The 13,503-nt window shown below is 33.7% G+C and overlaps 1 protein-coding gene across 5 annotated transcripts; it reads left to right on the forward strand.

Annotated features, from left to right (window-relative positions):
• The first annotated feature begins 1,636 nt into the window (after nucleotides 1-1,636).
• On the forward strand, nucleotides 1,637-8,287 carry LOC118055636 (mitogen-activated protein kinase kinase kinase NPK1). Of its 5 annotated transcripts, none has more exons than XM_035067594.2 (17): nucleotides 1,637-2,113; nucleotides 2,195-2,236; nucleotides 2,816-2,881; nucleotides 2,964-3,074; nucleotides 3,163-3,243; nucleotides 3,330-3,407; nucleotides 3,494-3,576; nucleotides 4,401-4,482; nucleotides 4,617-4,717; nucleotides 4,905-4,944; nucleotides 5,349-5,408; nucleotides 5,491-5,537; nucleotides 5,621-5,837; nucleotides 5,918-6,154; nucleotides 6,505-6,845; nucleotides 6,932-6,997; nucleotides 7,878-8,287. In XM_035067594.2, exons 1-17 carry the CDS (start codon nucleotides 1,823-1,825, stop codon nucleotides 7,930-7,932), a joined length of 1,998 nt encoding a protein of 665 aa, XP_034923485.1. In that variant the 5' UTR covers nucleotides 1,637-1,822; the 3' UTR covers nucleotides 7,933-8,287. The 5 variants fall into 5 exon arrangements, with proteins under 5 accessions (XP_034923485.1, XP_034923477.1, XP_034923491.1 ...); XM_035067586.2 differs by having other exon boundaries at nucleotides 1,638-2,113; nucleotides 6,932-7,011; nucleotides 7,880-8,287; XM_035067600.2 differs by having other exon boundaries at nucleotides 1,638-2,113; nucleotides 6,944-6,997.
• Nucleotides 8,288-13,503: the final 5,216 nt, after the last annotated feature.

The raw sequence follows: 13,503 nt of genomic DNA on the forward strand, positions 1-13,503 counted from the left end.
CATTCAAAATATTGTTATTCGAAAAAAAAATCATTTTCTTTTATAAAAAAAAATTATTCTATATATGATATGAACATTATTTTACTGTGGTGTTTTCTGAAAATCACATATAAAAAAACCTCCATCACCCAGCTTTCTAAATTTAAATTTTATATTGAACATATAAAAGATTTATTATATTCTTTTTAATACATCATAACTAATATAGAAACATGTTTTTAAGATTATTTAGGGTGTATTCGGTATTGCAGTAGCTGTTGTGGTTTAAAAAAAAATATTTTATAAAAAGTACTTTTAATTGAGGTTGATTTGGAAAAATATATGTTTGGTTAAAACTATGGTTGAAATCAAGGTTGAGCAAAAGTAGTTTAATGTGTTTGGTTAAGAATGCTTTTGAAATTGAGGTTATAAAAATTTTAAATATATATATATATATATTAATATTCATGGTTTTTAATTTAAATATTGTAAATTTAACTATTATTATTGCATCATGAAATAAATCATACGTTATATAATTTTTTTTTATTGTTCCATTAAATTATCTACAATTCCATTACGTACAAAATTCATCCGACAAGAATTATAGTTTTCATGATTTTTTGAGCGTGCAATAAAATTAAGTAAAAGATTATCAGGAATAAAATCGAGATTACAGTACCAATAAATTTAATTCACCTTAAACTAATTTTTAAAAAACACAAAAAAAAATATTATTTTTCACATTCACGGGAACAATGCAAGTGAAATCAATTAATTGAACTAATTTTTTTTTTAAAAAAAACTATTCACATGAACAGTGCGAGTGAATTAAAATTCACTGCACTGGTTTTTTGAAAGAAAATAACAAAAAAATTGTTCGTGTGAACAGTGTGACACTCGCACTGTTCACTTTTAATGAGTACAATAGCTATGCCACTGTTCAGTGATTCCTCCCCATGAGAAGCAGTAAAATTATGCTTCTACAAAACTTGTGTCACAACCATGTTTTTGGTGGGTTCTACCAGCATCAAGCTGTGTTTTTTTTCAACCAAACAGTAATATATGTGGTTGCGGGTAAACCTCACCCGCAGCCATATTACCAAACGACCTTTGAGAGTGTGTTTGTTTTTTAGATAGTTTTTGTAGTTGTAATTTTAAAAAAATATGGTTAGCTGTGGTTAATATGTAAAAAATGCTACACAAAAACTACATTTTAAAAAAAATTAAATTTTTAGTGGAAAATTTTTTGCAAAACTATAAAACACATATAAAAATTTTTTTATTAAACACAATTTGCTATGTTTGTTTTAGCACAAACACAAAAGCTAGTAAAAAATAAAAGCAGCTTGAAAAAACAACTTAGGCTTATCAAAATACAATCTGATCCATCCAAAAAATTGATAACAGAGTGAAGTCATTTACCAATAACAAATAAGACAACACAAAATTAGTGTAAAGATGAGAGATGTATATATGTAAAATAACACAACAAATATGTGGCTTTTCCATAAAAAAAAAAAAACCAAAATTGTACTGCAACCGACCCAGATAATCCAGTACAAACAAGGCACAAGGCCCGTAACAGAAACTAACCAATCATTTATAATCTGCCTTGCATTTGTTTGTTCTTTATTTTTATTTTAAATAGATCTCTCACCCTGCTTTTCCCTCCCTTCAAATTTTCACTTCCCCGAAAAAATGAACCACCTCACACGCCTCTAACGGCTATTCTCTCTCTCTCTCTCTCTCTCTCACTCCATCTTTCTCGAACATAAACTAAAACACTCGAGTCTAAACATCACCGAAAAGGCAAAAACCCTAGAAATTAAAGATCCACGAAATGCAAGACATTTTTGGTTCGGTTCGTCGATCCTTAGTGTTCAAATCAACTTCAGGAGGAGGAGAAGATGGAGGATTCAGTGGTTTCGTTGAGAAAATCGGCTCTAGTATTCGCAAATCGCGAGTCGGCCTCTTCGCCAAGCCTTCAATACCGTCCTTGCCTCCGCCATCTAAAAAAGAAGATGCGCCGCTGATCAGGTGGAGAAAGGGTGAGTTGATTGGATGCGGCGCTTTTGGTAGGGTTTATATGGGGATGAATCTTGATTCTGGAGAACTTCTCGCTGTTAAACAGGTTAATGACTTCAATTGCTATTTTTTTCCTTTGCTTTTTAACAATTACTCGATCAATTATAAATCATTATATTTTTTGCAGGTTTCGATTGCTGCCAGTAGTGCTTCTAAGGAGAAAACGCAGGTGAGGGCTGGATTTGAATTTTACTTTTACGCGTACAATTAGTTTCTTTTTCGGTTACTTTTGGCGTATTTTGGTAATTTTAGATGGTTAATTTAATTTTTTGAATTTCTTGGCAATTACAATGGTTGAAGTTCTATTTGGCGTGAATTTTGCAAATTGATTTAAGTTGTTTTTTAACTTTTGACTTATAGAAAAGTCATAAATATGTTTGATTGGCTTAAACGAAACATTTGTTACAAAATTGAGTTAAAAATTGATTTAATTGAAAGTTAAAATTTCTAATTTTTATATATGGATTCTAACCTATAAAAAGTTGATTTGAGTCCTTTTCATCTAACATACTTCTAATTTAAAGTGATTTCCACTCACTTTTGCTAGGAAAAACTTTTGGATCATGCCTCAAGCTAAAAAGTCATGCACACTGACACTTATTACAATATTGCTTTATTATTGTTTTTATCTCAAAACATAGGAAAGCTAACTAAAGCTACAGCTTTTTACCCAGTTCAATCCAGAATTATTCTTGATCAAGTATTCTCATGGTTAATAGAGAAGTTTTTACTTCAAATTTTAAAATAGGCACACATCAGAGAGCTCGAGGAAGAAGTGAAGCTTCTCAAGAATCTTTCGCATCCAAATATTGTTGTGAGTATGATATTTAGCTCTCTTTCATTTTGGTGAGTTTGGCTGGTTATTGGCTTATTTATGTTATTTCCATGTTTGTTAGAGATACCTGGGAACTGCCAGAGAGGATGATTCGTTGAATATTTTATTGGAATTTGTACCGGGTGGATCCATATCATCGTTACTGGGAAAATTTGGATCTTTCCCTGAGTCGGTAAGTGATTTCTAGTTTTGAAATATTAGAATGTCGGTGGTATTTGAAATGCTGATGATGGTCCTATTTAAAATCATTTTATATGCAGGTAATAAGAATGTATACGAAACAGCTGTTGTTGGGATTGGAATACCTTCACAAGAATGGTATTATGCATAGGGACATCAAGGTATTGTGTTGTTGTTATAAAAAGTACATTATATTTAGAAAATCCCTCTTTCTCCAAAATCTGACATTGAGCATGCTTCGTTTCAGGGGGCAAACATTCTTGTTGATAACAAGGGTTGCATTAAACTTGCGGACTTTGGAGCATCCAAGAAAGTAGTTGAACTGGTATTATTTATATTACTATTTTAAAATCTTTCTTTTCTGGTTGAGTTTCCGTCGGCATCTTTGCTAAGTTGCTATGTTGATTACAGGCTACTATAAATGGTGCCAAGTCAATGAAAGGTACTCCATATTGGATGGCTCCTGAAGTTATTCTCCAGACTGGGCATAGCTTGTAAGAACAATGTTTCAATTTATTCTCCTCATATTTGTCCATTATGTATCTTGAAATTAGAGTAGAAGTATGTACATATGTATAATCAAGTTCTCTGTGATTTTTATGACATGGCTAAGGCATAATCTAACAGGTAGCCACACCTTTCTGCTAAAGAGGATATCATAAGTTCAGACCTCCCTGACCAACTCAGTAGATTTTTCTTAAAAAAACAAATTATGACATGGTCCACCATGTGATTTCTTCAAATGGAAGCTCCACACAATCTCATATCATAAAATCATGCAGTGGATTTAAAATGCAAGGATGTAATAATACATAATTGGAATCATAAATAATGTCAAAAAAAAATTATACTCACATATGTGACACATGGAGTTTTTAGTCGTAGTTTGAAAAACTTAAACAATGTCAGAAGTTGCAAATGAGGAAATTTAATATGTATGCTATGCTCTTATGCAGTGTGATCTATTCATTCCTTTAGTGAGGAGTTAGATATTTACATATCAATAATCAAGTTAAAAGTTAGATTTTTTGAATTATAAAAAAGTGTCAATATAATTTATATTTGAAACGCATGGAGATAATGACCAATATAACTTGTGGATTAGTCAGCATTTGCATAATATGAGGGTATTGAAGTTTTATTTGCAGTTTTATAAAGTTAGAAAAATGTCAGAACTTGCATGAGAGGAAATTAATGATGTATGCCATGTTTTCATGCAGTAGTGTATCGTTGTGCACTTATTCCTTCAGTAGAGAAATAGATTTGTGTGCTAGTCTAATTCTTTGGACGCCATTGTCTTTGACATTCAATTTCATAGTTCTGCTGATATATGGAGCGTTGGTTGTACTGTGATTGAGATGGCCACAGGGAAACCTCCATGGAGTCAACAGTATCAGGAGGTACAGATTTGATGTCATTGACTGATTTCTTTTTTTAATTCTATTAATGTGTAAGAAAATTGACTATAATGTATTGGGTGGTGCATATTGTTTTTTTTATTAGTTTGCAGTCTAAAAACAAGTTTCGGTTTCAGGTTGCTGCTCTCTTCCACATTGGGACAACTAAATCTCATCCTCCAATTCCTGAACATCTATCTATTGAGGCAAAGGATTTCTTGTTAAAATGTCTTCAGGAGTATGTTTCACTTTTATTTATCTCAAGTCCTTCATTTCTCTAGTAATCTTTGTTCTTTTTGAATAGGCCAACATTTTTAGGCAGAAGTGACTCTGTATTTTTCATCAATGAGTTCTGAAACATAATTTCTATGAATTGTATTAGATGTATGTCTGTACTAAACTCTTATGTATATACGTGGTGGCAGGGTACCAAACTTAAGGCCTGCTGCATCTGAGTTATTGCAGGTGATTTTGATATGTATATTGTTTATAAAAATTATAAACTAGGCATAATATTACTCAAATATGCACTTGTAAAAAACATATGCTTGGTAGAAATAACTGTACTTGAAAAGATTTTTCAAATTTTATACTTGAAAAAGAAGTTAATGAGTTGAAGAATGGAGAGAATTAGGTTAGCGGGATAACAAATGTGCGGTTGATTGGAGATAATGATAGGGTATAGAAGATTAAATTTTGGTTGTTTTGAAAATCACCACAGTAAACTTCATTTATTATCAATTCTTATATTCATGGTTGTTCCTATCACCTGGATAAAATTTATTCAAACTATTTGGTATTGATTAATTATAGCAAACTAAACACGACTTAGATTTTATCTCATTGCATCCTTTTCTAAACATGTGCAGCATCCATTTGTCACCGGGAAATATCAAGAAACTCATTCAGTATTCCGCAATTCAGTTAGAGTAAGTGTAGTAAGACGTGCTGGTTTGATTACTATATTCTGTGACCATCGACTTGTCAATTAATGTGTTTTTTCCTGTTTAGGAATCTGGAAATCTGATAGCTACGTCTGGGTCGAATCTCAAGAGCTCGTAAGCTTTTTAACTTCGTGTGTTTTCATTATTATTATTATTATTATGCTATTTTGACTCTTGAAGATGTATCAATGGCGCAGCATGAACTCTGTGATCAGAAGGTCAACATGTGATGTTTGTGAAATGGGTAGTGTGAAGTCCTCAACTGTATATCATGATAACTTGTCAAGATCAAGATCCTACTGGGGTGCAGCAAATTTTGATGATGACATGTGTCTGATAGATGATACAGATGATTTTGCGGTTAGTGCATCCACTAGGTTCAAATCTACCTTAGCATCTGCTGATTTAAATAAGGTGATGAACACTTCTTTGTCCAACTACGCGTTTCAGGAGCTTGTGTTATCTTTAATGACAGAATTGTTTCTTTAAACCAGAGTGTCAACCCAATGTGCGAACCCTTGGATGACTGGCCATGCAAGTTTGATGAAGATCCGTTGTCTAAGAGAAGTGAATATAACTTATCTTGTAGTCAATCAAACCATGAAGCTATTGATATCCATGAAGCATCCGGTAAGGGACAAAATGACTTCACATTTCCATGTGGGCTAGTGGTACCTGAGGATGAAGATGAAGTTACCGAGTCAAAAATTATAGCGTTTTTGGATGAGAAGGTACATTTTTTTTTTCATGGGCACCAATTAACAATACACTAAAACATGTAGGGAAAGTATTGTAGCAATAAATGGTACTTTCCCCGCATGTTTTAGTATACCCTATAAAAAAAATTATTTGTTTTTGTTTTTTTATAGTTTTTTAATTGATATTTTTTCTTGTCTTTTATTATTAGATTTGTTTTTTTTATTGAGTTATTACACTCTCATAACATGGATCGGAGGTTTACATCTTTAACTAGTCAAAGATGTAATGTAATCAAAATTTTGTTTATGCCTTTCCCTCTTTTGGTAACACTATTCACTGGTATGATGAAATTGTTAATACTTGTTCTTTAAAACTCCACTAGGCTTTAGATTTGAAGAAGCTGCAGACACCTCTATATGAAGAGTTTTACAACAGCACTTTGAATACCATGGGTGCTCCAACTGCAGTTGGAACAGAAAACAGTGAAAATCCTACACATTTACCAAGTTTACCCCCCAAAAGCAGGTCACCCAAACGTTTGCCTAGCAGAAGACTCTCTGCAATTGTTGATGCTCCCAGCATTGCAAGTCCTGCTCGTCAAACTAATCATGTAGCAAACGAAAGTAGTATACACAATCGAGCTTTGCAGGAAATTCAGCCACCTCAGCTTAGTGAGTGGAAAGAGTTTCTTCATGATGGCCAGCAGGAAACACTTACGTCTAGGTGTGTTTGCCATTATTTGATGCCTGGTTTATCTTAATTTTACTAAAGAATCACATCTTAAATATGTTACCTGAGAATGACATTAGTTTGACTTGCAGTACAAGCTTCTCTGAGAGGCGAAGAAAATGGGAAGAAGAGCTTTTTCGAGAACTTGAAAGAGAACGAGGCAAGTTTTAATTTAATATCTTGATTTGCAGACTAAATTTCTATCAGTTTTTTGTTGCTGGGATTGGTCCTATGAACCACCATTGAGGTAAATTTGAGGCTTTCTTTCCTTAGCTGAAGTCTTGGTATTAGAACTTCATCTCATTCTCAGAGTGCCGCATGTATTGACGCTTGAGAAAAGAAATGCTATTTCTGAAAAAAACGTACAACTCTTTCTTGAGTCCCGGACTTTTACCCTTAGGTGATGAAAATGTGAAGATGGTTGAGCGGGCTGCAAGATGAGCAAGTGAATGGATGACCTCCTGTAGAATAAGATATGTTTGCATATTGAGCTGAAAATGGTTGGTGGTGTATTTCTCATGAACTTGGTAGCATGACTTGACCTAACCCTTGATAGGTGGATAGTTTTCTAGGGCCCCAGCATTTCATTGCCTTCATGTAACTTGCATATTGATCCGTTTAGTTGAACTTGTTTAGTTATATTGACAAAATGTGCGGACATATTTGCAAACAGATTTCTTTTGCGCAAGAATTATTTGGAAAAACAATGTGGCAAAAGCATGCAAAACGAAATTTTAGAACAATTTACCAGCAAAAGATCATATGAGACTACATTTGACACGAGTATGGCTCTAAACTCATAATTGATACATTTTATTGAGCTCTTTCGGCGGTATGATATTTAAGTGCATAGCTGCATTTAACACGAGTTCGGCTCTAAACTCATAATTGATACATTTTATTGAGCTCTTTCGGCGGTATGATATTTGAGTGCACAGCTGCCTTTAACACGAGTTCGATTCTAAACTCATAATTGATACATTTTATTGAGCTCTTTCAGCGGTATGATATTTGAGTGCTTATTGCAGAGATGATGCGGCAGACAGGCAGGCGTGGGAGGGAAGACATCATCTCCGAATGATCCAATTCTAATGCAACAGAGAGAGCGGTTACGATTTGCATTTATCGGGAAATAAATGTATGTACATCACTTGTATTTGTCTTATTGCCTAATGGAAAAAAGAAACATGTTTTTCCATTTGAAGTTTTTTCTGTATCTAGTTATATATCTCGTGAAATGGTGTCTGATAAAATATTTGCGGCACTTTGCCACGGGCAACCTTCCACCCATTGTATTACATCCTTTTGGTTCAGTTGATATAAGCAGTATCCTTGTATGCTTTTTCTCCACCTCGTCGAGGTGAACTAAGCTGATGTAAGTTGTTGCGGGATTCAAAACATAGAGAATGAAGTATTTTTCGAGTTTATGTTCAAAACATGGAGATGATTAAGTAATTTTTGATGGATATGTAAAGCCACTCAAGCTGGCAGGATGTAGCTTTAATATGTTTGGGTGGTTTGAAGAAACAGTACACTCGTGGCTCGTGAGTATCCATTTTTCTACCCTCCAAAGTTGAAGTAAAAGGCTGTAAAAAAAATTCTAATGTTTTGGTCTCTGCTTGTAAAGGATAGGAAAAGGTAAGAAGCTGTTCAGTAATTATCAGGAATCAGGCTGGTTGCTTATTTTGTTTGCAACTATGTATCTAACACAAAGCATATGATTACGATCAATGTATAAAATGATCAACGTTACTCTAGATTTAAGCTTTTTAAACATATATATATTTTTTAAATTTAATTATAAATCAAAAGGTACATGCATGTATTTAATTAAAAAAGGATGAAATTTACAATCAGATTACTTCTACAATGAAAGTATCATTTCTGTTTTAGTATATTAATAATGTTACCCTGTTGATGGAGAGTGATAAAAAGCCGTTTGAAATGCTGGTTTCAAATTCTGTCCCCTTTTTAGGACAAGCTAATTCAATTCCTGCTCTCTTTTTCCACCCACCAAAATAGTAATGGCATCAAAAACCATTCAAAGTTAGGATTTTTTTGTCTTCTCCTTGCTAAAAATAGGCCACCAGGGTCATCGTCATTTCTTCATGTATATATGTATTTCTCAATCTGAAGGTAGGCCCTGCGAGCTCAGGTCTCCACGATCCATTCGTTTCACAAGGTTGCCAAAACAGCTCCACGCACGATTAGACGGCAACTAATGCCACCGGCCCACGATGTCGCCCCTCGCTTTGTACGAGTTTTAAATGGGCGACATGTTTTTTAGTCAAAAAATGACGATTTTCACGGTACCAGGGATTTGAATTTTTAGACCGTTCAAATTAATTAGACGACGCCGACAGACAAAATTTGGATAGAGAAAACTAGGCCGAGATTTGTGGGAACCGAACCCTGGTTTCCACTGTTCAAGCTCCCATAATCAAGGTCTTCGACTTCAGTCATTTTCTTTTATGTGCAAGGAGACTCGATTAGCCGGAATGATGTAAATTGATGTTTATTTTTGTGTTTTAAAAATATATTTTATTTTATTTTAAATTAATATTTTTATAGTGTTTTTAGATTATTTTGATATGCTGATATTAATAATAATTTTTTAAAAATAAAAAAATATATTATTTTAATATATTTTTAAATAAAAACACTTTAAAAAACAACCATATCTACACTTCTCCAAACATATTCCTTTGTAAGTAAGTGGTAACTTAAGCTTCCAACCCTATACCACATAAATTAAGTATTTAGTACTTCCAACCAACGTTGGAATATGTTACTGAGTAATTATTCTTTCAATTTCTGAATAATATTCTTCCAACCCACATAAATTAATTATTCTTTCAATTTCTGAATAATTGTTTGAGTTTTGTAATTTTAAGAGTAACATCGTATAGCGCATTCTCCAAGAAAAAAAAAGTGACATGTCATGATTTCTAAAAATTCTTGATAATTATACAAAAAAAAAAAAAAGTACTCTTAAAATGCTTACCAAACAGTACTGTCTCGAATTCCCAAAATAAAGCCTATCAATTATGAGAAGAGAAATACTATCAATTTTGGGGGAGGAAAACAAATGATGGCGAGAGGAACCCTAATCAAATTTATTTTTGAAAAGGGGCAGATTTCAGTGTTTTCTTTTTTCACAATGTCAATGCTTTCGTAAGTGCTAACATGCATGTTTCACGATATGTATGCTGCCAAAGCCGGCCTCCATAGGATCATGAGTTTGGCAAGGAATTTATTCCTTTTTTTTTCTCGTGTAATTCAAAGCATAATGAACCTGTCCTTGAATTTTCTATGGCCGCCTGCCCTTGAATTCCTCATGTTTCCCATTGTAAGTACATGATATTGAGCCTGTCTTGCCTTAGTCTCCCAACAAAAGAATCATTCAAGATTTAAGAATCTGTAAGAATTCCTCTTGTTTCCCCGTCAAAATCCAATGTAATCAACTACTACCTGTTTTATCGGGTGTAAGTGGTTGGTGAGGTCAAAAGTTAATGATCAAAGGAAAGCCCTTTTTCTATAGCATTTATTAATTATTTTTTCTCCTGTTCTTGCATGGAGGTGGTGAGGTTTTTGCCGAACCCAACCCCCCCACCCTTGAAAGGAATTGAAAAGCCAACTTTTTTAGTTGATTGGGAGGAGACTAAAGTGCTTGAAAAGATGTTTTGTTGGGTGAGTTGTTCATGTCTTCTTTCTCTTTTTTGCGGTAAGAAGTTAACCCCTAGACGTGAAAGACCGGAATTCTGGGAGATCAAACACAATCACTTAAAGGAAGAGTGAAAATATCTATCGGACACAAAACTTCTTGCATGAAAAAGAAGAATTCGTAAGAGATAAAAAGGAAGAGTTCTTAATTTTCATTGTTTATGTGCTTTAATTCTTGTAGCTTCAATAATATGCCAATCTTGATCCCTATAAAAATACTCTCACGTACATGTGTGGAGATCATAAGAAAAATCTACTTAAAATCTATAGCATGAAGGACTCATTGGCAGCATTTCCATGCATGGTAACATCAAATTGAAAGAACAAAATATCTAATTAGCCACTCGTTTTTCAATAATTAAGTTCATTAACATCTTATGATGGCTTGAAATTCACCTTATTAATTATGATTCTCATCCACCATGCATGTTATTCATGTCTACTGCAAGGATTCAACTCCGGCTGGGCTTCTCAAATAATTGAGACAAATACCACCTAATAATTAACTATAAACAGCTAAATTTGACTGGGAGCGCACAGCTACAGCAGCTATTGAATATTTATAACTTTATTAAGACAAATACTAACTAATTAACTCTAGCTAGACTGCTAAATTAGATTGCAAAGCACACAGCTACACAACAATTGTTTATTAATTAGTTGAATGTTCATAATTTTATTGAGACAAGTACCAACTAATTAACTATAGACAACTAAATTTGACTACGAGCCAACTACGTACTGTTTATTAGTTGGATTTTCGTAATTTTATTGAGACATCAGACAAGTACTAACTAATTAACTATACACAACTACATTTGACTACGAGCCAACTACTGTTTATTAATTGAATGTTTGTAATTTTATTGAGTTGTAATACAGACTAATTAATTAATTAGCTCTAGAAAGTTAAATTTAACTGCTAGAAAACAGCTACACAACTACTGTTTATTAGTTGAATAAGCAATAAAATTACAAACAAATTAATTAATTCCTGGACTCTGTGATTTGTTTATGTGCTACAGGAGACGTCGAAGGTATAATTAAACATGAAGAGTACCAAACTTAATTATTTTTCTCGAATAAAAGCTAGTGATTCTGCTGAATATTCTCAAAAAAGAGATGGGTATCTTTATCTTTACTTTCCTTTTCTGTCCATAAAAAAGATATCGGTGCCCCCACTTTTCCTTACCAAAAAGCACTGAAATAAATTCTCTGTTTCGTTCCTGATATTTAAGGCATGCAGGAACGAGTATTAATAATAAAATAAGTGGAGGTTTCAACATGGCTTTCAGCACTACGGTAAGTGGCGAGCGCCGTTGCCAGCCAATTGAAAAGAAATCGAATGGATAAGCACGTAGAAACTCTAGTGGTCGTAATTCAAAACCAGAATCATGGACCCCTTCAATGACTCATAATACTAATAGCCCTTATCTTATTTTAGGTAAACCTTCCTTGGCAAGTCTAAGGAGCAGCACTTCTTTCTCAAAGGGAAAATGCATGACCAGTGACCTACCTAGCTCTAGCCATAGTCTCGCATTCAACCACAAGACTTTTACTGTGAAGCCGACGGTTTGGGGAGGAGGGGATTTGAATTTGAATTTAAGGAAAGGGACAACTGTGTGTGAGGTGGGCGACATGGATGGCCCTTCAATGAAAGGATCTATCAGCTAGGATATTGTTCATCCAATATTGCTTTATATATGTGTGGAGTGCAGCATTTTCTCCCTGTACAAAAAGAGATGTGACAAGATGGTTTTACGACCACAGGTATATTCTTATGGTGTTTGATTCAAGAAAAAACAAGCTCTCAAGTATGGTGATGAGAATTCAATCGTATTGAATATTTGAGCTTAATATTGAGGCTGGCCACCGGTGATGATCAGTTTTTCCTTTTCCTGTGTACACGTTCTTCTTAATGCACGGCGTGTATTTTGTGTGGACACAGCACATATGATTTATTTTCTTCTTCTTCTTTAATAGTATCAGGTGTGTGTGTGCAGTGCAAAGAATGGTGTTGAGCTCATATTTTGCAGGACTACGCACTCCAACCTAACCTAGAGGTTTGGTGTAAAGATGAACAATAGATCAGTGGATGTATTGCTCTCCTATTTATATAAAAATAAAATAACAAAAAGAAGAAATAAAAACCATCTCTCGTCTGTTAATTAATCTGATGGTTCAGTGCGTGTACAGCAATTCAAATGGCTGCCATTCAAGTTTGTTACCACTTACCATCAACATACTGTTGTACGGTGGACCAAGAGAGTTTCGTGGACACCGCTTGTTAAATATCTAATCTCAGTGTTTTAAGAGAAATTAAATATTCTCAGATTAATTCATTACTTTTTCACAAGTCCTCAATTAAAACCCTAAACTAATAAAATATATGGCAATAGGTCCTTCCTTCAATTATAAACACTCCTCAATTTGACTCGTTAATTTTATCTATCCATATTAATATTTTCTAGTCGTTTAATGCAGTATAACGATTCTCTATGAAACAATCATGAGAATTTCATTCAGAATGAGTCGATTGAAAAATATACGATTGACAAAATTAATTTCTTCACGATGAAATTAAGGATCTCGTGACATGGTAAGCATGAAAAATTAAATTATGAGATTGGTTAATAAATATTCGTGCGTCTCATATAATAATTCTTTGATTATTCGATCCCTACTTTTTTTTTTTCTTTATTGGCAGAAGAAACACAAAAGAGGGCCGGCTGTGTTATCCATATCCAAAGATGAATGAACCAGTCAGTTTTTTTGGCATTGTCTCTAGCTGGGACTGGTTTTATATATTTTTGCAAAAGCTTGAGTGAATTTTGGAGTGCGATCTGTGGTGGGTGGATGTTGATGGTAGCTTTTGTTGGTGACGTCGCCATGCGTTTATATATGTAGACCTACCACAAATGCTAATTAA

The sequence above is a fragment of the Populus alba genome, chromosome 8, assembly GCF_005239225.2.
Source record: "Populus alba chromosome 8, ASM523922v2, whole genome shotgun sequence".
Taxonomy (NCBI): Eukaryota; Viridiplantae; Streptophyta; class Magnoliopsida; order Malpighiales; family Salicaceae; genus Populus; species Populus alba.

Excerpts from the sequence above, each read along its gene's own strand:
- LOC118055636 (XM_035067586.2), top strand. The coding sequence starts at position 1,823 with ATGCAAGACATTTTTGGTTCGGTTCGTCGATCCTTAGTGTTCAAATCA. Across the intron at positions 2,237-2,815 it reads CTTCTAAGGAGAAAACGCAG|GCACACATCAGAGAGCTCGA; the intron begins GTGAGGGCTGGA and ends ATTTTAAAATAG. Across the intron at positions 4,718-4,904 it reads TTGTTAAAATGTCTTCAGGA|GGTACCAAACTTAAGGCCTG; the intron begins GTATGTTTCACT and ends ACGTGGTGGCAG.